Source organism: Panulirus ornatus, chromosome 4, assembly GCF_036320965.1.
Source record: "Panulirus ornatus isolate Po-2019 chromosome 4, ASM3632096v1, whole genome shotgun sequence".
In the NCBI taxonomy this organism is placed as follows: domain Eukaryota; kingdom Metazoa; phylum Arthropoda; class Malacostraca; order Decapoda; family Palinuridae; genus Panulirus; species Panulirus ornatus.
In genome coordinates this window covers 82,081,512-82,096,140 of record NC_092227.1, presented here as the reverse complement: position 1 = coordinate 82,096,140, position 14,629 = coordinate 82,081,512, and the positions used below count along the sequence as shown (strand labels likewise).

The 14,629-nt window shown below is 41.9% G+C and overlaps 1 protein-coding gene across 7 annotated transcripts in view; it reads right to left on the bottom strand.

The window, feature by feature from the left end:
• Positions 1-4,421: 4,421 nt before the first annotated feature.
• The window catches only part of LOC139745961 (solute carrier family 25 member 45-like), a 49,991-nt gene continuing 39,783 nt past the window's right edge, over positions 4,422-14,629 (bottom strand). For 5 of the 7 annotated variants that reach the window (XM_071656715.1, XM_071656734.1, XM_071656707.1 and 2 more), the window contains exons 8-9: positions 6,648-6,733; positions 4,422-5,029 (exon numbers count right to left, since the gene is read on the bottom strand). In XM_071656715.1, the coding sequence (XP_071512816.1) occupies positions 4,817-5,029; positions 6,648-6,733 (299 nt within the window). In that variant the 3' untranslated portion in view covers positions 4,422-4,816. Of the gene's footprint in view, positions 5,030-6,647; positions 6,734-8,710; positions 8,815-14,629 lie in introns of all 7 variants that reach the window. The other 2 variants (XM_071656749.1, XM_071656741.1) reach the window with 1 other exon arrangement.

Sequence of the window (14,629 nt, the reverse complement as noted above, 5' to 3'; positions counted from 1 at the left end):
TAAGAGATAGGTAAACTCGCGCGAAAAGCAGTGGATGTGGAGTGCGACGCATGATCCCGTGTCAGAGCCATCTGTTGATGAGGCCCGAAATTTAAAGATCGAGTTTCAGGGTGATCCACTTAATTTTTCTGTCTTACTTTTGTGAATCTATTTCAATATTCAATGTTGCTCTTGATTTCAAAACTTGTTAGCTTTGATGTTTCCTCACCTTTCATGGCAGTGCCAAAAAAAAAATAACATCTGGAGAGAGAGAGAGAGAGAGAGAGAGAGAGAGAGAGAGAGAGAGAGAGAGAGAGAGAGAGAGAGAGAGAGAGAGAGAGAGAGAGCTTTCTTTAGATCGTGTTCGAAGCAGCTGGAAGATAAAAAAGAGAGCATTTACTGGACACTGAGCCAAAGCGATGGTTCAGGGGTGGGTGGATGAAAATTAGGAAGAGTGATTAAAGCCGGATGATCATTGTGTCCTAACGACCCAAGGTGTAAACGAGGGAGAGGGGTCGAGTGAACCTAAGAGTGCTCCAGAGCTGGATGACCATCATGACCGTGATTTCCTCCAACCACATTAACTCTCATAAGAGGTGTGTGTGTGTGTGTGTGTGTGTGTGTGTGTGTGTGTGTGTGTGTAACTGATATGGAAATAGCGATATATGTGTGCATGCAACAGATATGGAAGTAAGAACACAGGTGTGTTTGCAATATATACGGAATTAGCTACGTATGTATGTGTGCAAAAAATATGGAAATAGCTACATATGTGTTATGTGTGTGTGTGTCTGTGCAATAAATAGGGATATATCTACTCGTGTGTGTGTGTGTGTGTGTGTGTGTGTGTGTGTGTGTGTGTGTGTGTGTGTGCATTTAGTATGGAAATAGCTACCTATGTATGTGTGCAATAAGTGAGGAAATAGCTACATACGTGTGATCTGTATGGGCAATAAATAGGGATACAGCTACATATGTGTGTGTGTGTGTGTGCAGTAAATATGGAAATAGCTACCTATGTATGTGTGTGCAATAGATAAGGAAATAGCTACATATGTGTGATGTGTGTGGGCAATAAACAGAGATACAGCTACACATGTGTGTGTGCAATAAATAGAGATACAGCTACATTATGTGTGTGTGCAATAAATAGAGATACAGCTACATAATGTGCGTGTGCAGTAAATATGTAAACAGCTACGTACACGATACTTCACATTTGAATTTACAACAAGAGCCTTGACCTCAGGGATACTGCGGGAGACTCCTCGTAGTGGGTCAGGTCACTGGGACGGAGAGGAATGTTTACCATCAACCAAAGGAAATGAAACTGGAGGGAAAGGTCGACCAGCGAAGGTAATAACTTGCTGGTGATAAGAGGAATATTGTGCCTCAGGTTTTTGTGTTGCTATATTTCTCGCGTGAGACCGGGACTTAACATCATAGAAATTATCAGTTCCATCAATGTATAAAGTGTCTGTTGGTTTAATAATCAAACATGTGAAATAAAAATCGAATATCTAAGAGGAAAGTAAATATCTGAAGAAAGATCTTAAGAAAGTACATAGAAGAATGTGTTTTCCTTTTTCTTCTTCTTTTGCTGCAAAGTGAATTTACAGTAGTTCCTCAGTGACGTATTCTATACGTTAAGACTTTACAGGTGATCAACCCAAATATGCGGGCTGATAAATTAGTCAATTTTAGTCAATTCTGCCAATACCTTACATCAACTTTGTCTACACTCTTCGAAAGGTCGCAAGACTGGAAAAGTTGCACTTCACGTTATATGTCAAAGTATTATCTATCGTACACCTTCTCTATCTATTGCCGTCTGAAGATTGCTGGAATGAATCTTAACGTATACACAGTATGACAAATGTATGTATGTACGAGTAAGCTTGCAAGGGGTCGCTCCATCAACCCTTGCAAATGTGAGGTCGTCAACCCCACTCAGGAAATTACCGACACTTTATCTGCGATCTTCATGGGACCTCCGACTACCAACCCTGAAGACAGTATTTTTTCCGGGTTGCGCATCCCTGGGTTCCAGGGCCACCGATGCCACCTTAAAGAAAGAAAAAAAGAAAAAAGGACAAAGGAACTAAGAAGGATGAAGGACAGATCCCTATTATGCCATCCTCCTTCGACTTATCAATTGTTGAGACGACACCAATATCCCAAGAGTTTTATGAGGACCTTATTCTCACAGAGTGCTGTGAACGTCAATGTACACACACACACACACACACACACACACACACGTCATTTTCCCGGCACCAAGTTGAGGCAAACACTCAGGGAATATACTCAAGCAATGACGTCTACCTTAAAGAAAACCATTGCGAAGATTTTCAGCGGAAGCAAACGAACCTTACTCTCAGACTGGGTGGTGTTCGGATCTTCACGTTGCCTCACAGAACCACCATGCCAGATGTTATGCCATCCACTCCAGCCTCTTACGAGCTGGTGTCTCAACTCCAGCCAGAATCGGAACGGGGTTTTGCAGGTTAACTTGGCATTATACTTCACCCCTGCAGCCAGAGGTTGTGACAAGTACACAAATAATTCATCTAACGACTTGCTGACTACTCAAAATGAAGCCTCTAGGGCACATACACACACATAGTAAAGGAGACAAACTGTGTGTTGGTAGATACCAGATTAGCATTCAAGTATATGGATATGGAAATATTCACGCATTGTCCACATCCTACATTTAGGCCAAAAACTAAAATATGCTTCTCAGGTTTGGTTAATGCACTTAAAAACGAACAATGAGCCAATAAACTAAAATATGCTTCTCAGTTTTGGTTACTGCACTTAAAGACAAACAATGAGCCAATAAAGAGGTTCAGAGGACCTAACGCTCTCATTAAATCATTAGTTCTCCTTACACTATTCACCTCCTTTTAAAACATTTTCTTTTTTGTCCTAACTAAAGTTTACCCCTCTCTCATTTACCCTCTTTTTCATCCCCTGTACCTCGCTCTTGATTACCTGACACCGTCTCTTTTACACCTCCCAATCACTCGAATTCCTTCCCTGCAATTTATCTTCGTCGCTTCACCACTCACTCCATACAAACATACGGTTGGCCTGTATCTTACTATGCATGTGTCGAGCTGAAAAAAAATCTACTTCACGAAATTCTAAATGGAGATATCGTGAACAGTAAATACGTATATACTAAACTCAAGGTCTGCTTAAAAGGGCGGTCACTTCCTTCTCATCGAAGACAAGCATATAAATACGAACAACTTCAGAATTCTCTAATGGCACCGATCACTGGACATTAGTCCACCCACCAAGGCGGTCTGGTCTGAGAGGAAAACTGAAAGGCGTCATCCACTCTTCAAAGTACCTCCTCCTCCTCCTCCTCAAGCAGAACAGATCATCAAGTGTCGTGATAAGGATGAAAAGATAAAAAGATCAGCAGTGTATACTTGTCGAGGGAAACAAGATAGAAATATGGAGATACAAAGGTTTGAGGAGCATTGATTTTCACTGAGTTACAGGCGCCTGAGTGAGAGATGTTATTCATGTCTGCATTCACTGAATCAGTCCATGTGAGACGAAAGATAGAAGAAAGAGACAAGTGAAGGAGTTGTGCATTTGAAGGGGAGAGAGATACAGGAGCAACAGAGGTGAGTTATTGCAATTGGAGGAAATAAAGAGTCGAAAGATCATTATCAAAAGCGTAAGTCATACGCTAGTGATGATATCGGGCATGTCCACCTGGGTGTCGAAGGGAGTCCACCAACACCACCAGCGTAGCAAACTACACATACGCAGGTGGTGGCAGCGGATCATGTCAACCCGGAGTGAGAATAGTTGAAAACGAACACCACACATCCCAGCAAGAATGCTACACTCGACCAGTATATCATCGCCCCCAAGTCCACTACATTCAACACATCAGACGCAAACCATTCACCATTAGTCGACATCACAGACGAGATCCACACTCTAAATAACGCCATTCCAAATCTGATCACTGAAAGACACTCAGAAGCCTCGCTACCCGCTCCTCAACACGTTGAGTCGGTCATAAGCCTCACCTCACAGCAGCTAGCCAAAGGCGCACATGAAAGACAATCCATTCCCATCGCACTGGACCAGCCCATAAAGTACTCCTGACCCATTCTAGTGAAATCCTCTTCCTCTCAAAGACCACACAAACGTATTCATACGTTACAATTATAGTTATAATCTTAATTACTCATACATTACAATATACTGATTACATTCTGAATTACTCATACATTAATCTCAGTTTTGATCTCCCTCCCCTTTCACTAACAGCTTCGAAAAGATCCAATAGCTTGTTGCTTCGTGCTTTTCTTTTTATATTCATTTCCATACAAGTGAGATAGGCATGAGGTATACAATGTGCAACAAGACTGAATGAAATGCCATTAGTTGAGGATTATAAGAACATACAGTTACAACGAATACCTTCCTGAAGAGGTATGTGATGCACGAACATATCATCATACAAGGGGTTATAGCATCACAGTGACATGAGAAAGAAAAAATATATATATATAATCAAGAAATCGTACGTAGATATATAGAAAATCCCTGACTTTCAATTCAACAGGATAAAAATAGTCCTTGGTGAATGAAAACGACCCATCATATTCTTCTCTCTTCTTTCATGCATGCCAGGGGCAAAATTCTAATAAAATCCTAATCAAAGAATTCTTTTTCTTTTGGACGAGGCACACGTTATCACCAGACATTTCACACCCACGGTGTCGTAACCTAACCTAGCGCACACACTCACTGGGCATCACACGAGCGAGCGAACAAGCCTGGACTGTGGACTCAGGTGCTATCAAGAACTACCAATGAGTTCGGGCGCCACAATGGGGATCTCCTCACGGGCGTCATCACCAGCCAAGTTCCTTAGGACGCTGAGACACGTCACGTAGCCCAGGAAGATGGCGCCGTTGGTCGGAAACGCCCGCAGCGACATCATCCAAAACCCTCTGGTGAAGACTTGAAGTCCATCCGCGTAGTAGCTTTTGACGAAGCAGTCCCACGAGCCCTGCGAGGAAGAGTGTGGACGTTTCGGTGTCCAACCGAAAAGAGAAAAAAAATGATAAAAAGAAAAAAAAAATAATCTCACGGCAAAATTTCATCCAGGCAAAAACAGATTAGATTTCAGAGAGAGAGAGAGAGAGAGAGAGAGAGGCGGGAGGGAGGGAGGGGAGGAAGGGAGGGAGGGAGGGATGGAGAGAGAGAGAGAGAGAGAGAGAGAGAGAGAGAGAGAGAGAGAGAGAGAGAGAGAGAGAGAGAGAGAGAGAGAGAGAGAGAGAGAGAGAGAGAGAGGACGTCACCATCTTTTTCAAGAGTAAATATGTAACTTCCTACCTCGATGTATCTGAGAACACATATGTCTTGGAACATTAAAAAAAAAAGAAGAAGAAAAAATCAAGGACACTTTCAAGTATTTCCAAACCCCTACTGAGAACCTGGGAAAAAAAATAAATTCACCATCACTTAACCTTCCAACACGAATCCTTTTCCTATCTATTTATTACGATGGATTGTCAAACTATAGTTAAACAGCTTTACAATACGGATAGCATGTGTAACCTCCCTCTCCCCTTGACTACATCTGTGTCTAACCTTCACCACCACGAAGGCACTCCTCCATGAGATGTTCCTTTTCCCTCCAGTGGTATTACGGTCACTGACAATCGCATAGCCCTACTCACAACTAACGGACGAGCTACAACCACAGACATAAACACCCATGCCAAAATCCTCCTGGCACAAAACAACCCACGCGCAACGGCACAATTGACACTAACCCCACAACCCCACAACCCAACTCCTCCTCATCGGACGATCCTATCTACCTCACAGAACTCCAATCATGCACATAACAGTCCAGCAACACAACGAAAAGGACACACAAGTACTCAAAACTTCGTCATGAAGGCAACATGCACACAGCCCTCATGTAAGAAATGAGACTCGCATCTACCTCCTTCTTCCCTCCTCCCTATAACCGAAAGGCGAGACAGACAAGGATAAGGACACAGAACACTTGTACAACACAACATCCCATTGACTGAGACCGCTCACAACACAAAACTGATCACAGGCACTGAGGAGAACAACACGCCTGCAATACAAATCCATAAAAAGAAAATTTCACAACACTCCGTTGATTGTCTACAATTACCCCGAGTCAAATTCTTATGAAACAGTCCTGGCGGTACGTGTTTAAAAGGCTGCTGCAGCCCAAGACTGCGCTACTTCCAGCAGCAGGGAAACGTATATATATTCCCCTGGAGTGAGAAATTCTATGACGAAACTGCACTCCCGATGATAAAGCTACGCCAAAGACGACTCTTCACTCACGGTGTTCCCTCGACCAGGCGTAGCCCGGTAACACCACACACAGCTCTTCCTCCAACACAATCAACAATTACATACACCTAACCTTACCCTTGCAGATACCCACCCCAACTACAAAACCTGACCAACACATCCTATTCTAATTCCCTACAGAGGGAGCAAGTGGAGGGAGTTTGGGAGCAACAGAGCTCAGGTACGAAAACCATCATATTCAAAAACATAGATGTACACATTCATGTATAGCATATCTACTTTTTCTATAATATCTACGAACTCTTATCCCTCTGCTGCATTACCTTGTATTGTGGATTTGTAGAACAATCAGCCTGGATCCGAGACTTGACGACGTCTAGCGGTAGTATTGAAGCCCACGAAATCACTCCTAAATGGAAAGAAATATATCTACATCTCGAAATTATGCGAGTGATAAGATATACTTCAAAAAACAAACTGTTTGATACACAAAATATTTCACTGTGTGTGTGTGTGTATATATATATATATATATATATATATATATATATATATATATATATATATATATATATATATATATATATATATATATATATATATATATATGCAGAACCTTATCCGTGAAGAGATATATGCAACAATCATCACTGGAAAGAGAAAATAAAGACAGTGAGTACTTTCGTTTATTACATCCTCTGTCTGAGAATGTAATAAACGAAAGTACTCACCGTTTTCATTTTCTCTATCCAGTGATGAGTGTTGCGTATATATATATATATATATATATATATATATATATATATATATATATATATATATATATATATATATATATATATATATATATCCTTTCGTAAGCAGACGATCTCACAGTTACAGTACAATTTCTTGACACCACATTAGCAACATCAAACAGGCAGCACTACACTGCACTGGTGGAGCAATGGCTCAGCAGTGCAGCTGTCTTAACCCCTAAGTTTTAAACCACTCTTTCATCCCTAGACGAACATGGATCCATCACACACCCTCGAGTCAAGCTGAATGGACAGTCTCTCCCAGGTAACAAAACACCAACCATTCTAGGCACCACATAAGAGGCACACATGACACTCACTCCCCACATGAAAAAACATCAACACAGAACCGACACGTAAACTAAATACCCTTATATCACTAAACTGACATCACACATTCTGACAAGAAGAAAAAATAGAATCACTCGACATCCACTACGAGCAATTCACCCGCTCCACTTTAAGCTACGCCTCACCTGCCTGCCTGGCCTCATCGTTGTCTTATCCTGTCACGAATCAGAATATGCTACTGTGCATTCTTCAAATACATGCTTACCGTCTACAGAGTCCAGACCTGTGATCGCTTTAAACCTTCGTTGTTCTGTTGCACTGAAATCTCCGCTTTGCCAAACAGTTTTTTTTACCTAAAATTGCTAACGAAAGATCTCAAAATTTTCCAGACGAGGTGAAAGTTTCTCAATCAGGGAAATGCCATACAGAGCAACAGAACTACAGTACCTCCTTTCCGAAGGATTCTACTCAGCCATCAAAAAGAAAAGGATGCCAGGTCAAACGATAATTGATTAATGAATTGATTAATTCAAAACTGCTGCCCAGCCTGCAGCATCTATGATTTGTATCGCCATATAAATCACGTTTTCATAGACCTAACACTTCCTCTAACCTGATTGCCATTTTAGACTCGTCTTAATTTCTCTCTATCCGCAGATTCTATTTCAATACCTTTCAAAATCATCCTCCTGGACAAAGATCAGACATAAACGTTTATAAAACTAAGATTGTACACGAGGAGAACATGGGAAAGATAGGCGACAAAGGACAAAGCTTATCTCTTTCGAACTTTATTCTACGTATTCTCATTCTAAGTGGATGATGTAAGGGAGAGAGGAGTAAGATGGCTCTCTTAAACTGGAGTTTCCTGTCCCACTGTCAGTGTACAAGGCTGTGTTATTCCAGGCTGTGTTACTCCTCTCTCATAGCAGAGTAAAATTACCATAGTAAAGCTAAAAGTGATATGAATAACGTAATCTGTATTGCACATCCATCCACTTAGAAACCCAAGGTTCTTAGGAGTGTCCACTGACTTCAATTGTCATGCCACTGTGTATTTCTGTTCCCTTGTTATCATCAGTGGTATTAACATTGACAATTACTGGCACTAATTTCCATTTTGTGTTTTGAAATAGCCGACCATACCCTGTCGTCTTAGGAGTACATTCTCACCTGCTTTTTACCAACTAAAGATTTCAAATTACTTATTAAAATGAAACAAAAATCTAAGTTTAGGATCTAGTGAAAGTATTTAGAATATCAACTCGCCTCTCAGCTGACTTGGATTACAAACGTACCTGCCAAACCCCCTGCCCAGATGATGGATGAGGTAGGAGGAGTACTGTTGCCGTCTACCATCCACTCATAAAACACCACATACACGCCAGAGGCAAAGACATCCCTACAGTAGTAACACCAAGAGCGTCAGAACTTGGATAAGGGAAGGGATCGTAACGTGTGATTTTAAGGCAAATGGGAGGGACTGTGAGGCGTTGTCAAACATGCTATACACGAATGGAAAATGGAAAAGATTACACTGAACATGCTACACTGAAATGGAAAATGGAAAGGATTATACACGACACGCTACACATGAATAGAAAATGGAAAGGACCAAGAACAACATGCTACACACGAATGGACGATGGTTAAGACTATGTGTAACACGCTACACATGAATGGAAATTGGAAAGGATCATGGTTAACACATTACACATGAATTGAAACCAAGGCAAAAAATCTTGCCTTTTTTTTTTTCTCTACATCTGCATTTACGATGGAAGACACAAATCAAGCACTAAATCCAGTTTCACTTGTAAGAGAAATCGTTCTGTCTTGCAAGCCTATCGACACGAAAGTTGAGGCCTATGAGCAACTAAATGGAATGGGTGAACTAAACGGCGGGCTCTTGTTAAAAGGACAATGAAGGGCGAAAAACTGTGAGTTTGTTAAAGTCCTTTGACTGGTCTTTACACTTGCTACGGGACAAGTTCCGGATAGAAGGCACTAGTATTCTAACATGGTATTATGTCACTGCCCTGAAATCATCTTTCAGTTACCTTAACATCTGAAATTCGTAAACTTCTGGAAACCATCATTCGAGACAAAATTGTAAACCACTTCGAAGACCACGATTGTCAACAGAGAGTTTTCGACGAAATTGCCCTTGTCTGACAAATCTGCTTTACTTCTTTTATGATGTAATCAATAAGTATGATGAAAATAAAGCCGTTGATGTCATCTATCTAGACTCTCAAAAAACATTCATTATAGTTCCACAAAAGTTAAGTCATATGGGACAGTTGGGGTTTTACTACGATAGTTTGGAAACTGGGTGACTGGAGGTAAGCAGAGATTAGTGATTAATGGTTAAGCCTCAGTAGATGGGTTAGACGTGACAAGTGGTGTGCCACAGGGAGCAGTCTTGGGGCCAGGTTCTTTTTTCTCATACATATATATCAAAGATCCGGATAATGGGCTACATTAACGTAGTGAATAATTTACCAATGAAAGAAGCACGACAGATACGTCTAAAGAATACACTTAATAGATATTCCCCATCAGGTCCATGACCGACGTCATTTGAGCCCCCTTAATCAAGGGAACAATTTGCAAACTCACCTCTTGAAATAACTGTATGCCTCCCTACTTTTTCCTCACTAATCTATGAGTTTTTCATACTTTCCACCATCACAAACTGCCTCGAGGGGAGGGAGACGTCTGTTTCTGTTGGAATGCCTTCGCAATCTTTGCAGTGTGATCGACATGCTATGCATGAATAGAAAATGGAGAGCATGACTGACATGCTAGGCATAATGCAACAAGGTCGTAGTGATGCGCGTGATCAATTATTTGCGGATAACAGCGATCAAAAAAGAAAACACATATTCGTGTACAGCACATATTCAGGGGAGACTTAGAAATAGAGTAGAAATTTCTTGTACAGAAATTTCTTGTACACTTGATCGCCGTTTCCCACGTTCACGCCGTACCGCTCGTAGCAGACTAAGAAAAGCCGCAAACGCCTACATCCATATTGTAGTTCTTATGTGTAATGCATCGAAACCGAAGCTCCTTATCCACAACCAGTCCCACACACTTTTCCTGATTCATGTGGACGTTTCACATGCCCCGGTTCAGTTCACGTCAACAGTACATTATATATATATATATATATATATATATATATATATATATATATATATATATATATATATATATATATTTTTTTTTTTTTTTTTTTTTTTTATACTTTGTCGCTGTCTCCCGCGTTTGCGAGGTAGCGCAAGGAAACAGACGAAAGAAATGGCCCAACCCCCCCCATACACATGTACATACACACGTCCACACACGCAAATATACACACCTACACAGCTTTCCATGGTTCACCCCAGACGCTTCACGTGCCTTGATTCAATCCACGGACAGCACGTCAACCCCTGTATACCACATCGCTCCAATTCACTCTATTCCTTGCCCTCCTTTCACCCTCCTGCATGTTCAGGCCCCGATCACACAAAATCTTTTCACTCCATCTTTCCACCTCCAATTTGGTCTCCCTCTTCTCCTCGTTCCCTCCACCTCCGACACATATATCCTCTTGGTCAATCTTTCCTCACTCATTCTCTCCATGTGCCCAAACCATTTCAAAACACCCTCTTCTGCTCTCTCAACCACGCTCTTTTTATTTCCACACATCTCTCTTACCCTACGTTACTTACTCGATCAAACCACCTCACACCACACATTGTCCTCAAACATCTCATTTCCAGCACATCCATCCTCCTGCGCACAACTCTATCCATAGCCCACGCCTCGCAACCATACAACATTGTTGGAACTACTATTCCCTCAAACATACCCATTTTTGCTTTCCGGGATAATGTTCTCGACTTCCACACATTTTTCAAGGCTCCCAAAATTTTCGCCCCCTCCCCCACCCTATGATCCACTTCCGCTTCCATGGTTCCATCCGCTGACAGATCCACTCCCAGATATCTAAAACACTTCACTTCCTCCAGTTTTTCACCATTCAAACTCACCTCCCAATTGACTTGACCCTCAACCCTACTGTACCTAATAACCTTGCTCTTATTCACATTTACTCTTAACTTTCTTCTTCCACACACTTTACCAAACTCCGTCACCAGCTTCTGCAGTTTCTCACATGAATCCGCCACCAGCGCTGTATCATCAGCGAACAACAACTGACTCACTTCCCAAGCTCTCTCTTCTTTTAAACTATTCGCCATTTCCCGCGTTAGCGAGGTAGCGTTAAGAACAGAGGACTGGGCCTTTTTTGGAATATCCTCACCTGGCCCCCTCTGTTCCTTCTGTTGGAAAATTAAAAAAAAAAACGAGAGGGGAGGATTTCCAGCCCCCCGCTCCCTCCCCTTTTAGTCGCCTTCTACAACACGCAGGGAATACGTGGGAAGTATTCTTAATCCCCTATCCCCAGGGATAATATATATATATATATATATATATATATATGATAATGATCACACGTGTCCGTGATGATAGTAGGAAGGTGAAATCGTACTTCAGTAGTTCATACAATTTCGTTTAACATGTATTTTTTTCTATACATGTGGCAGGACATCTTTCGTGGAGACAGTCCACCTCATCATTTGAATATAGGTATTCTAATCCCAGCATCACACTTGGTTCCCGCCGTCCAACACCAATCTCTCTAGACCTAGCACTGTTTGCTATGTTTGGTCGTAACCCATTCGGGCAGTCACTTGTTTACCAAATGGCGCCCTAGCTACGTCTCTCCCTTGTACATCAACTGAATGATATATTACTTTTTTGTATCTCCCCTGATGATGTGACGAACCACTTTTCGTGTTTCATTTCCCCGTGGATTACAAGAAATATATACATTAGCGAGGTAGCGCCAAGAACCAAGAACAGACGAAGAAACGCCGCATTCGCTCACATCCATTTTCAAGCTGCCATGTGTAATGCACATAAACCACAGCTCTCTCTCTCTCTCTCTCTCTCTCTCTCTCTCTCTCTCTCTCTCTCTCTCTCTCTCTCTCTCTCTCTCTCTCTCTCTCTCCACTCAGGCCCCATAGATCTTTCCTTGGTTTACCTCAGACACTTCACATGCCCTGGTTAATTCCAGTGACAGCACTGGTGAAACCCAGTACATCACATCATTCCAGTTCATTCTATCTCGATCATGCCTTTCACCCTCCTGTAAGTTCAGGCCTCTGTCGCTCAAAATCTTCTTCACTCCATCCTTCCACCTTTAATTTGATCTCCTTGTTCTCCTCCTTCCCCACTTCTGACACACATATCCTCTTTATCAACCTTTCCTCATGCATTCTCTCTATATGTCCAAACCATTTCTGCACACCCTTCTCATTTCCCTCAACCACACTATTTTAATTACTATACATCTCTTTTACGCTTTCAGTACTTACTAGATCAAACCACCTCACATCATACGTTGTCCTCAAACATTTCATTCCCAACACATCCACCCTCCTCCGTGCATCCTTATCTGACCCGTTTTCCAGGCCCTCTTATCACCCACAGACTGCATACTAACCCCTCTCTCCAACACTCACGCATTTAACTCCCTCACCACCCTATTCATAAACAAACTGAACAACCAGGGTGAAGTCACACACCCCTGCCGCAGACCAACCTTCGCTTGGAATCATTCGCTCTCTTCTCTTCCTACTCGTACACATGTCTTACACCCTTGATAGAAAAAAAAAATCACTGCTTCTAGCAGCTTACCTCCCTCACCGTATATTCTTAAGACCTTCCACAAGTCATCTCCAAGTCCATTAATGCCACAAACAAATTCATCTGTTTCTCTGAGATATTCTAACAGACGTTCATGAAAGCAAACACCTGACCCACACGTCATCTACCACTTTTGTAACCACACTGCTCTTCCCCAATCTGATGCTCTGTACATGCCTACACCCTCTCAATCAATACCCTCCCATATAACTTACCAGGTATACTCAACAAGCTTATACCGCTGCAGTTTCAACACGAAACTGGCATTCCACCAATCCTCAGGTACCTCAATCATGATCCATACAAACACAAAAAATGCTTACCAACCAATCAACACTACAGGCACTCCCTTTCTTAATAAATGCCACTGCAATACCATTCACTCCAGCCACCTTGCCGCGTTTCATATTACTCAAAGCTCTCCTGTCTTCACCACACCACTCTCCATGACTCTGTCACTAACACCCTACATCTGCCACTCTATCATCAAACATATTCAACAATCCTTCAAAATGCTCGCTCCATCTCCTCCTCACTCCACGACTTACCTGTTATCACTCACTTCCCCTTTTGCCCCTTGAACCGATGCTCCTATTTGTTTTCTTTTCTTCGCACATTATTTGCCTACTTCCAAAAATCTTATTCTCGCTAGAGTCTACTGATACTCGCTCACTTCAATTCTCATTTGCCCTCTCTTTCAACCCTTGCAACTTTCTCTTGATTTCCTGCCGCTTTCTCTTACACATCTCCCAATCATTTGTATTTCTTCCCTGTAAGTACTACCCAAACATCTCATTCTCTTTTATCAGTAATTTTACTTCTTCATCCCACCACTCACTAACCTTTCTAATCTGCCGACCTCCCACCTTTCGCATGCCACATGCATCTCTTCCACATCCTAGCACTGCTTCCCTAAATACCTCACATTCCTCATCCATTTCCCTTGCTTTTGCAATTCTACTCTCAATCTCTCTTGGTATCTCTTTACACTAGTCTATTCTCCAAGGTCTCTTACTCTCACCACTCTCTTCTCCTCAGCATTGTTTCCTGTTTTCTGAAAACCTCTACATGTCTTTACCCTCGCCTCCAAGAGATGGTAATCCAGTAATGTCCGCTGACTCTCTCCTCCTCACATACGTATATTTGTGTATATCCCTCTTTTTCAATCAGGTATTCCCAATCACGATTCCATTTCAGCACAACTTCACAAGCTCCTCATCATTTCCATTCATAACACTGAATACCCCATGCACCCTGATTATATCCTTAACTGTCACATTACTCATATTCCCGTTCAAATCGACAATCACCAATACCAGGTCTCTTGCATCAAAACTGCTGACATACTCACTCAGCTGCTCCCAATACACTTGCCTCTCATGACCAGGTGCATAAGCACTAAGACTCATTCATCTCTCGCCATCCACTTTTAGTCTTACCTATACCAATCTAAA